Source organism: Meles meles, chromosome 1, assembly GCF_922984935.1.
Source record: "Meles meles chromosome 1, mMelMel3.1 paternal haplotype, whole genome shotgun sequence".
Taxonomy (NCBI): Eukaryota; Metazoa; Chordata; class Mammalia; order Carnivora; family Mustelidae; genus Meles; species Meles meles.
In genome coordinates this window covers 149,793,841-149,806,407 of record NC_060066.1, presented here as the reverse complement: position 1 = coordinate 149,806,407, position 12,567 = coordinate 149,793,841, and the positions used below count along the sequence as shown (strand labels likewise).

General features: G+C 37.2%; 1 protein-coding gene across 1 annotated transcript; it reads left to right on the top strand.

Annotated features, from left to right (window-relative positions):
- Window positions 1-275: 275 nt before the first annotated feature.
- On the top strand, window positions 276-1,599 carry LOC123954793 (basic proline-rich protein-like; the record flags this gene model as incomplete). Its single annotated transcript, XM_046026134.1, is given in 2 exon segments — window positions 276-554; window positions 556-1,599. Coding segments are annotated over 2 exon segments (1,323 nt in total), but the record flags the coding sequence as incomplete, so codon positions are not given.
- Window positions 1,600-12,567: the final 10,968 nt, after the last annotated feature.

The following is a 12,567-nucleotide window of genomic DNA, read 5'->3' as shown; positions in this document are numbered from 1 at the left end:
AAATGTATTCAGTGTCTGACCGCTCCTCACCACCTCTGCTACTACCACTCTCCTCAAGTTGTCATCTTTTGTCACCTCAGTTCATCATACTAGCCACTAGTTGGTGGCCTGCTGACAATTCTTCTCCCTGTAGAGTCTACTATTACTATAAAATTCAGAATCATCTTTTGAAAACGAAGACATAACATGTTGTTTAAAGTCTTCCAATGACTTTCTGTCCCATTCAGCATGAAACAATATAGTGGCCTCCAGAGTCCATATAATATGTATGACAATCACCACCACCACCACCACCACCACCATCACCGCCACCACCACCATCACCATCACCACCACCACCACCATCACCATCACCACCACCACCATCACCACCACCAGTATCACCATCACCATCACCACCATCGCCATTGCCACCACCATCACCATCACCACCACCACCACCACCACCACCACCACCACCACCACCATCACCACCATCGCCATTGCCACCACCATCACCATCACCACCACCACCACCACCACCACCACCATCACCACCGCCACCACTATCAATCACCACCATCGCCATTGCCACCACCATCACCACCACCACGACCACTACCACAACCACCATCACCATCACCACCACCACCATCACCACCACCACCACCATCACCATCACCACCACCACCACCATCACCATCACCACCACTATCACCATCACCATCACCATCACCACCATCGCCATTGCCACCACCATCACCACCACCACCACCACCACCATCACCATCACCGCCACCACCACCATCACTGCCACCACCATCGCCAATGCCACCACCATCACCACCACTACCACAACCACCATCACCATCACCACCACCACCACCATCACCATCACCACCACCACCACCACCACCACCATCACCACCACCACCACCATCACCATCACCACCACCACCATCGCCATTGCCACCACCATCACCACCACCACCACCACCACCATCACCCCCACCACCACCATCACCCCCACCACCATCGCCAATGTCACCACCATCACCACCACTACCACAACCACCATCACCATCACCACCACCACCACCACCGCCATCACCATCACCACCACTATCACCATCACCACCATCGCCATTGCCACCACCATCACCACCACCATCACCACCACCACCACCGCCACCACCACAACCACCATCACCATCACCACCACCACCACCATCACCGCCACCACCACCATCACCACCGCCACCACCACCGTCACCACCACCACCATCGCCATTGCCACCACCATCACCATCACCGCTACCACCACAACCACCATCACCACCATCGCCATTGCCACCACCATCACCACCACCACCACCGCCACCACCACAACCACCATCACCATCACCACCACCACCGCCATCACCGCCACCACCACCATCACCATCACCACCACCACCATCACCATCACCACCATCACCATTGCCACCACCATCACCATCACCGCCACCACCACAACCACCATCACCATCACCACCACCACCACCACCATCACTACCACCACCACCACCTCACTTTCCCCACCTGTTTGTCTTCACCCCTTGTCCTTATATACTCGTATAGATTTCCTTGATTTGCTTTAGTCACAGCATGTGAGTTCCGGCCTCAAGGCCATTGCATTTGGAGCTCTTTCTGCATGAAACACTTCTGTCCCAGGTGTTCACATAGCTATGCTTTTTTGTCTTCTTTAAGTGTTTACTCAGAGCCCACCTACTCAGTTAAAAGTTCTTTGACCATGCAAACTGCCACCAAGATGAATTCTTCTAATATTTCCAACTTGCATCATTTTTTCCATCAAATTTATGGCTGTCTCATGAACAAGGTATGCTATTTTATTTTACGTGTATCACTTCCCTTTGGATTGGGCAAGTCTTTCCTTTTTTCCTCATCTCTTATTTATTGTAGTATCCCAGCACCAAAGTAGTAACTTCCCATACTATAGAGGATCAAAAAGAACTCTTAAACAAATGAATGAGATATATTTTAGTCCAAGCTTAGACTAAAAAGAAAGGTAGTCTTATTATTTAAAAAATAATAAAGAACAATGACCCCAGTAAAGAGAACTGAATAAGTAGAAAGAGATTTATTACTCTCGGAGTGTATATTTAACCTGGACCTTATGTTCAGACTAATTGGAGCTGGCATTTGGAATCATAGCCACCATTTTTGAGGTTCATCAATCAAAAGTGATGATAACTCTCACCCCATTTTCTTTACTTGAGTACATCAATATGGTATGAACTACCAGCAAACCAGCAGATCAGTATAAAAATATTTTCCCTAATTAATTACTGGTACCTTATTACCTGGCATTACTCGGTGTTAAATCATCCCAACAAATCGACACTCAGTCTCATTGCTTCCGATATGCTATGATTCCGATTATATTGAAAATTTATGCATTTATTACTTCTTGTAGTGTGGTCTTAATACTGTTGTTTCAAGTACCAAATGAAGTTAACTTTTAAAAGGTAATAATCCACTTAAAGTATACATTAGGAAGACAAAAGCAGTTGGAATGTCTCCAGAGGTAGCAAAACCAAAGTAATGATTGTAAAAGAAAAAATAAGTCCTTTTTGTATTTACTAGCACCATGGCAGATACATTATGATGGAAAATATTGACATTATTCATATTAATTAAATAAATCTTATGTGTGTCATGATTTAGTAATTCACAGTAGAGTTTTTAAAGTCAATTCCAGAAATGAAAAATCTATATGAATTCAGCTATAAAGTTAAATGCTTCAACCTCCAGCATTCTGAATAAAACTGTCTCCACTTTTCTGTTAGATTACTTAAATGCTCTGAATTTTTGGTGTTTCTATAATTACATTTTAGATACAGTTTTACCTGTTTCATCAAAAGTAAATTAACAGAGGAGCAAATGTCCTATAAATGTAATGATTTTATGTTCTATGAAATTTTAATCACAAAAAATGCTAAGACAAGGATAAAACATCATTTTTTTCTAGAATTTTAAATATAAAATGTTAGGATTTTGAAAATCCTTTGATGAATAGCACTGAGCTCTGAGCACAATTTTCCTTGATCTCTACCAAGAACACAGGTAGAAAGGCCAAAAAAGACACTTAAAAGTAATTGTTGGTGTTAATTGTTTTCCCTAAATGACCCTTATCATCACATCTTACTCTCTTAATAATAATAATAAAACTAGAGAAATAGCTTCCTGGTATCAAACATCTACTATGAACTAGATATTTTATGGACATGATCTCAAAGACTCCAACAAATAGTAGCCAAGTTTGCCTCAAGGGGCTACATTATATTATATATAAAACACACAGCCTTCAAAGGACTATTATTATCCTCATTTTATAGGTAAAGAAACTGAGTTTCAGACTGAATGGTAAATTGTATCATTATCGTTAATTCCTTGAGACTTCCTGTACCCATAAACTTTGTCTTGGGACAGTTTCTTTGAAAAAAGGAGTGGCGTATATTTTTTTATTCTTTGATTGAGGATGACTTACTTTGGAAAATAGAATGTGTGAAATTTTAAGTCTAGGCTTTATAAGGACTGGTGTGTTTCCACTTCTTGCACCATTGCCATTGCAATATAAAGTGCCTATCTTAGCTTGTCTGCTAGTCCAAAATCAGTAAGGAAAAAAAAAAAAATGGGTCAAAGCTGCCCCAGGTGATACAGACTGCAGTGAGAAACAGAGCTGCTTAGCTATTATAAGCCAAAACAGGGATTTTCAGCTAAAGCCAGTCTAAATCAGATAAACTCTAGCTGGCCTAAAGATACATGAATTACAATAGATGATTATAGTTTTAAAGCATGATATTTTGGGCAAGTTTGTCAAGCAAGAATAGCAAATCAATACAAGGAAGTTAATATTTGCTCAGAGTTTCACAGCTATTATATGGTAGAACCAGGTTATAAACCTAGGATGATCTTAACACAGTGTTTCAAATTCTTAAGCATTATAATTCTTTTCTTCTTGCCAACTCTTCAAACTATCCAGAGTTGGTAATGACAAATACGAATGTACTTCAGGACCATAATCCAAGCCAAATGAATGCTCAATGGAGTGATCATATATTTGGGTCTGCCTGACACCGATCCAGTTTTCTTCTTTTTTTCTATCATAATTATTAATAGTGCCTGAAAGTTCCAGTTATTATAGGTTCATCCTAGTGAACAAATAAATCTAGTGTTAAGTCACTGTGTGTTGTCTTCATCCTGATAGAGAATCAAAGATAAAGAGCCATTTAGAGAATGAAAATATGATTTGATGTCAAGGATGAACGAAAGGGAGACTAGAGGCAACGTGATCCTCAAGACCAACTTTTCATTAACTGTGATGGGAAACTGAACTGAGGAAAGATGATCAGTTTTATACCTATTGATTTTGAGGCCCCCAATGGGGTTGGGTTATTCATATAAAGATGTTTTAATTTGGGATGTTTTAATTTTCCAGTGGGTTTTAGTCAGTAGAAGAACCCATCTGAGAATCTGGAGAGTGAAGTGAGATTGATTCTCAGCCTCAGATTAATAAACCATATCATTTAGACATGAAATTAGTCTCTATAAACCTTCATTGTTCTTCCATAGTACCAGGAAGACAATACTACGCCATTCAATTCACTGGGTTATGAGATTAAGTGAAATAGTGTTTGTGGAGGTGTTTTACAGTCAGAAATGTTAATTTTAGTTTTAAACTCTATAATTGCAGTAATGAGAGCCCTTGAAGTTTACTATTAATTTAGAATAATATATTTAATTCTGGTATATTATATTTAGATGAAAAATGTGAAAATGAAAATCCAATTCTGATTATCCATGAGCAGTAAACATTGTCTTTATAGATAATGTTAATACTGTGACTACAGTCTCTAGCCATCTGTATTTAGTAGTACTTACACTAAGTAAGACTAAAGAAATAACCATTAAATTACAATGAAACAGCATTTATGAGGACCCGAAGCATGTAGCTCTCTGAAATCTGTGAAGATACTTACATTTGGAGACACAGCAAGAGAGTGAACACAAACAGAGGGAATGAGAGGGGGAGAGGCAGGCTCCCCGCTGAGTAGGGAGCCCGATGTGATCTCAATCCCAGGATCGCGGGATCATGACCTGAGCCAAAGGCAGAGGCTTGACGACTGAGCCACCAGGGCGCCCCCATAGTAGCATTTTGATGTACTTCCTTCCAGCCTGTTCTTCTATGCGTGTATTTGAAATTGTTTTTGTGATCATGCTGTATATAAAATTTTGTATTTTGGTGTTTTTTTTCCTCCATTTAAAATTTTAACAGGGGTGCCTGGCTGCCTCAGTTGGTAGAGTATGCAGCCCTTGATCTCTGGACTGTGAGCCCCCACGCAGGGCATAGAGGGGATGTAACCATATGTGTATATTTGTTTACTATTTTTACTATTTAACCCTGACCATAATTTCTCAACCAGACCCCAAATTGGGAGCATTGAGGTTGTTTTCCTCTAACCTTTTTTTTTCCTACTATTAATAAATGATACTACGTTGAAAAAAAAAATGACTAGAAATGTGCATAAGACAGCATTTTCACTCACCTATTTGCTCTATCAGTTATTATTGCATAAAAACTATCTGATATTTGCACATTAGGTAAATGAAGCGTAGTGATGCATTTAAACACACATAAGTTGGAATTTTTTGTAAAGGATAATAAATGTTTTATAAATTTTTCATAGGCAGTTAGGCACTTTTTTGCTTATTTTCAGCATTCCTCTAATTTTTTTACTTTTGATTTCTAATTGAACCATAACAAATTATTACTTCTCTGTTTATATTTAAAATGTCCACAAGGTGCTTACTCTGTGCTAGACACTGCTTTAAGCACTTTAGCTATTATTTATTTATATTATTTGATTTAATCCTTGCTGTAACCACAAATATTTATGTAAGTAAACATATATTTTAACAACATAATATATATGTATATATATGTGTGTGTGTATATATACTATTTATATATGTGTATATATATTTTTGTATATATGTATGATGTGTGTATATCATATATATCTGTGTCTATATTCATCTATTTCTCTCTCTACCTAACTACCAACAGCACAATTGTAAACAAGTATAAAACCAATGATAATAATAAAATACGCATTTAGCTTTCAGGGAAAAGGGAATCAGGATTTGCAAATGTTCTTGCATTTTTTTTAGATTATCCTTTAGTTAATCTAAATGCTTACTTTTACTTTAATTTAAATGCTTACTTTTTTTGCAAGACCAGTTTGTCTCTGTCAAATGACCTTTTTAATTTCATTAGCACTTATCACTATTACAATTATCTTTATACTTTTATTTTACATTTATACTTCTGTGTTTATTTGTATAATGTCTATCTCTTCCAAAGGGCTGTATACCTAGGGTCTATAATTCTGTATACCTAAAGTCTAGAACAGCTTTTTGTTTTTTTGTTTTGTTTGGTTTTGGTTTTTGCTTAAAGGTGAAATTCAAAGTACTTATTGGTTGAATTAATAAGGGAAGAAATAGGGCGCCTGGGTGGCTCAGTGGGTTAGGCCGCTGCCCTCGGCTCGGGTCGTGGTCCTGGGGTCCTAGGATTGAGCTCCATGTCGGACTCTCTGCTCAGCGGGGAGCCTTCTTCCCTTCCTCTCTCTCTCTCTGCCTGCCTCTCTGCCTACTTGTGATCTCTGTCAAATAAATAAAATCTTTAGAAAAAAAAGGGGGGGGGGATAAATCAAGACCGGAAATCTGAAAAATCTTATAGTGATATCACACTCTGTGAGGCATCTGTGCCTTAACTTTAGGTTTCAGATGCTTAAATTTGAGGATTTCCACCAGAAGTAATCCCAGAAAAGGCATATTACATTATATTTTCAGTTGCTTGCCTATCCAGAACTCTTAACCTATTGGAAAAAGACATTAAGAAAAAATAACTTTAAGTCAGCTTTTCTCCTTAAGACATAGGAATTGTGAACATAATATTAAGTGTATGACAGATAAAATTTCTCAAAAGTAAGCCTCTATGTGTGGCTTAAAGAAATACATATTTTAAACCGTAAGTATGTAGAGAAATTGCCTGAGTATGGTAGCTTGAATCCAGCTACATACCCCAATCTTCATTTCAGTCTCTTTCACTGAATCACAATAGCTCCCGGGGAACAAGATCAGCTGCATTCAAGAAATGCTTTGGGTTCTTGAAAAGGAAATTTGGTGGGACTTCCTCTCTTTTTTCTTTGTGCTGGGCAAAGACCTAGAAGGAAACTCTGGACACTAGAGTAGAACATAAAAGAGGGGAAACACAGGAAGACATTATTCAAAGATATAGTAATAAGGAGGGGCAGCTGGGTGGCTCAGTGCACTAAGCCTGTGCCTTGATCAAGTCCCACATCAGGCTCTCTGCTCTGTGGGGAGCCTGCTTCCCCCTCTCTCTCTGCCTGCTTCCCCCTCTCTCTCTGCCTGCCTCTCTGCCTGCTTGTGATCTATCTCTCTCTGTCAAATAAATAAATAAAAACCTTTTTTTTTAAATTTATTTATTTTTTCAGTGTAACAGTATTCATTGTTTGCACAACACCCAGTGCTCCATGCAAAACGTGCCCTCCCTATTACCCACCACCTGTTCCCCCAATCTCCCACCCCTGACCCTTCAAAACCCTCAGGTTGTTTTTCAGAGTCCATAGTCTCTTATGGTTCGCCTCCCCTTCCAATTTTTTTTTTATAAACATATAATGTATTTTTATCCCCAGGGGTACAGGTAAATAAAAACCTTTAAAAAAGAAGATATAGTAATGAGGAATGTGTTGGCATAAGGCTTTTATGAACACGTCTAATTTTCTTAGTGACACAAATGGAGTTGAAATGTTGACTGACCCACCTCCCTGAGGCTGGGACTCCTATGCCATTATAGCATATGTATATGGAAAAATTCTAAATATTAAGACATAAATGACTCATCTTAGAAAAATATTGAACACTAATGGTTACAGGTTAATATCTTCAATATAGGAAATTATCTAGTGGCCAAAGAAAGACAAATTATATAATAGAAAAATGAACATGATTTATTCAGTGAAGCATGGGTAATGTACTGAAGAGCAAACCCAAAAGGTACAAAATTTAAGTGATTGTTCAAATTTGACAGTATTCCAGAAAATGCAAAATAAAGTAAATGATATCATTGTATGCTAATCCGAATGTCTAAAATAATTAAAGCATTGCTGGTGTATATGGACTTTAGAGTGGAAAATAGTCTTTAAAGAAACAGTAATACTAAAATAAAAATTATTTCTTATATCACAATCTCATTCTGGGGATTGGAAGATATTCAGTCTTCAGATATGGAGATGGAAGCACAAATGAGTATACATGAAATTATTTTTTTATAAAAGCATTGTTTGAAATGGCAAAACACTAAAAATGAGTTTGCTTTTTGAAATCATTTCATTAATCATTTGAAAATGATTAAATTTTGGTACAACTCCAGGGAATATTAAAATACCATGAAAAGAGTAAATTGAGCAATGGTAGTCCCATGAAATGTTTAGGGAGAAAATTAAGTTTCATAAACATGTATAGAAAGGACCCTATTTCTGGTAAAAAAAAAATAATTACTGAGTTTATGCCTTCTTATAAATATATATATGTATGTGTGTGTGTGTGTGTGTGTGTGTGTGTGTGTTTCAATACACAACTTAGAAGGAGAAGGGTTGCTCCTGTCTTGATGTAAGTGGAGAAGAAGAAAATTGATAGTGAGCAGCTAATGATAAAAGTTACAGGAAACAAAATTAAACAAAGAACAATAAAATATAATAAAGACCCATGGTGACTGGGTGGCTCAGTAGGTTAATTATCTGACTCTTGATTTCAGTCCATGTCATGATCTCAGAGTCCTGGAATCAAACCTCACATAGGGCTCAGGGCTCAGTGGGAGTTTGCTTGAGAGTATCTCTCTCCCTCTCTCTCTGCTCTTCTCCCCAGTCATACTCTCTTCCTCTTTCTTTCCCTAAAATAAATTTTTAAAATTTCAAAAAATATATAATAAAGATGCACACATACCAAAACCTGCCAAGCATATATGCTTGTGCTCTTATTATCTGTTTGTTGTCTTATCCATCTTCCTAGCAATAGCCAATTTCTTTTTGTCCACAAAGTCTATCTTCTTTCAATAACTAAAAGTGAGTAGGGAAGGGTTAAAGGCAGAGAAAGGTAGGAGGCCCCTGACTAGCTCTGGAACTATTCTTGGCATGCAGAGATGCTGAAACAGAGCAAAACAAGAGATAAGGCAATGAACCAGACAACCCTGTCCCGGAAGTCAGGGAATATTATTAATGGCTGTTACATTGTAACCACAGAAAATGACCAGACCTCAAAGAAGTAAGCCATGGGGCACCTATGTGGCTCAGTCATTAAGCATCTGCCATCGGCTCACCTCATGCTCCCAGGGTCTGAGGATCGAGCCCTACATTGGGCTCCCTGTTCAGCGGGAACCCTGTTTCTCCCTCTCCCACTCGCCTTGCTTGTATTCCCTCTCTCAATGCCCCTCTCTTTCTCTGTCAAATAAATAAATATAATCTAGAAGAAGAAGGAGAAGAAGAAAGCCATTAAGGATATTATCAATAGCCTTGCTCAAACCAAGAAGTCACAAGAATTTCCAGCCTCAAGTTTCCTTTTCAGTTCTCAATAAAACACTGTGGGCCATAAAAGCCCACAGTGGCATCCCATTCGGGATTCCTCTTACTCTAGAGCTTTTTCTTTGTGTTCTCACCTTCACTCATCACTTCACCCTTTTGTGCCCGTGATATTCAACCTTTGACTCTGTGAGATAAGAACCCTATAACAAAAGCACCCTATCAATTTTCCTTCTTTAGTCTTCATCATCATTTTTTTCCTCTTTTCCCAGACTCTTTTGAGACTATTTCTACCTTCAGCCATACCCTATCCCCACTAAGAGCAAAACTCCACAAAGCACTATTCATGTTCTAAAGCACATCACCAAATATGCTCTTGTTAAATTCAGAATGGCCTTCATATTGATAAATCCAATGGCCAATCTTCCATTTTCCTCTTACTTGGTCAATTAATACTATTTAACTTATTAGATAATTTCCTTTCTTTTTCCAAACACTTTTTTTTTTTTTTTTCCCTTGGCTTCCAGGACTGAATTCTTACTAATAGATTATCTTTGGATCCGGCTTTTTCTTTTTCCGCATTTGACTGAACTTGCAATGTCAGAGAGTTCCAGACTAAAGTGTTCTACCTGTCGTGTTGTCGGCTGATATCTGTTCTCTTGGTTATCCCATCTAGGCCTGAGGCTTAAAACACCTTCCCCATCGCAGTCTTGACAATGAAATCATTTTATCCTTGCTTTTGCTTGTTTTCTCCTTAGATCTCTGTTAATCATTAGTAAATCTTATATATTCTGCTTTCAATATACATTCATAATCTGACCACTTTCCATATTTCCACTACCACCAGACTTGTAGAAGAAATCAATAGTGTGCAACATCGATAAAAATGTCCTGTCTGGAAAAAAAGAAAAAAAAAAAAAAAAAGAAGTCTTGTCTGCTCTTCCACACTTCAGTTCTGTCTGTAACACAATGCATGGAGTTGTCAGATGTGTCTCTCTCTGCTTAATTTCCTGCATAAGTGCAAAACCCAAGACCCACACATTGGTTTTTAGCATTGCGTTTCATTATCTTCACCCTTCCCTACTTTATTTTTATCTACAGCTTTTTTATTAACGTAAACACAACTTATATTTTTCCTTTCGGGTTCTGTTTGCTTTCTGTTCTAGAATGGAGGTTAAAGTGGGAGAGAGCATTTTTGTACACTTTGTCCTCTGATGTTAAACCATGCCTGACAAGTGGTTGGTAATTAATGAGTGTTTAGAGAATAAACAAAGAAATAATATGATCTAATGCATGTACCATCATAAAAATAAATGCATGTGTATAAGGAAATATTAAAAATAAAATAAGGGCACCTGAATGGCTCAGTGGGTTAAACCCTCTGCCTTCAGTTTAGGTCATGATCCCGGGTTCCTGGGATCAAGCCCCACATCAGGCTCTCTGCTCCGCAGGGAGCCTGCTTCCTCCTCTCTCTCTCTCTGCCTGCCTCTCTGCCTACTTGTGATCTCTGTCTGTCAAATAAATAAATAAAATATTTTAAAATAATAAAATAAAATTAAAAAATGAATGTCTATGCAGAATCTCCTATAATTTCAATACACTTAAAATGAAATATATCAATCTAAGGAAGATATGTTATGATAGTTTAGTATTTCATAGAAATATAAGAAAATGGATTACTTTGGAACTTTTGAGAGATCTTGAACCAATGAAGAAATTATTATTATCTGAAGTTTTAAAAGGGTTAATGGAACTTTAGAGTTTTAAAGGGCTATATATAAAATTAGAATGTTTTTACTATTTTAGAGTTTGCTTTCAAATATCCATCAGCATAGTCTCCAGGTTCTTCATTCCTAGTAAAGCTAAGTAAAGGTTGCTTTGACTATTATAAAAGTTTAAAGTAATCATCATGAATTTAGCTAATAATGGAAACTTCATTTTTATGGATTTTAAAATAAAGTATGAAACATTCCCATAAACACACTCTTCTTATTACGTTTTGGAAGTATTTCTATGTGAAACATAATTTTTTGTTTTACTTTTTCAAATAGAAAGTACTAAAATTTTTAATTTAAAATGATCAATAAGTAATAGGAATATTACATAAGGCTTTCACTTCTTAAACTGACACTCAGAATTCTTTATGATTTGTAATAAGTATGAGAACAAAAAAGAGGATTAAACATTGATTCCCAATAAATTGAAAGGATTAGTGTTTTCTTTGGCCTAGAAACTTGCTGAGAAACTCAAGATAGACTGGCACATTTTAAAATGGTAATTGATATCTTAAAAACACAAAACGTTACAGGTTTAAAAATGAAGACTTGTAGATGAAAAAAAATGACAAAATAGCTCCTCTTTAATACCATCTTTCAAATAGCTGAATAAGTAATGCACATTTTTAAATGTGAATTGCTGATGTAGTGACAATACAGTTTCTACTAAAATGAACTATTTATTTACTCTATTCAAGATAGAACGTGATTCCTTGCAAAGCATTTTGTGGCTTTTCAGAATGAAAGACTGTGGCAGCTGTAAGAATCTTATCTATATACAAATGCATAATTTAGGAGAAAATCACCTACATGCACAAGGGCTTTTCTTCCTATTTTTTTTTTTTTTGGTTTTGTTAAGTCATGGTAAATATGGGCTTAGAATTTCTTGGACTTTTAAATCATAGTTAATCTTACAAGTCACTTAATAAATGAATGGATTCTTATAGTGAGATCTGCTTAATAGATGGGCATTACAGCCTGGCTTTAATTATTTGTAGGCAAACAGTTGAGAAACTATCAGTTTTTGGTTATTAAGAATGGGAGTTTTGAAGAAAAAAATGTGACCTGATAGATTTACGAAAGGCTTTGATTTGAATCCCAGCTTCATCATTCTACATGTGCATGGTTTTGAATAAATATTTATCGTGTCT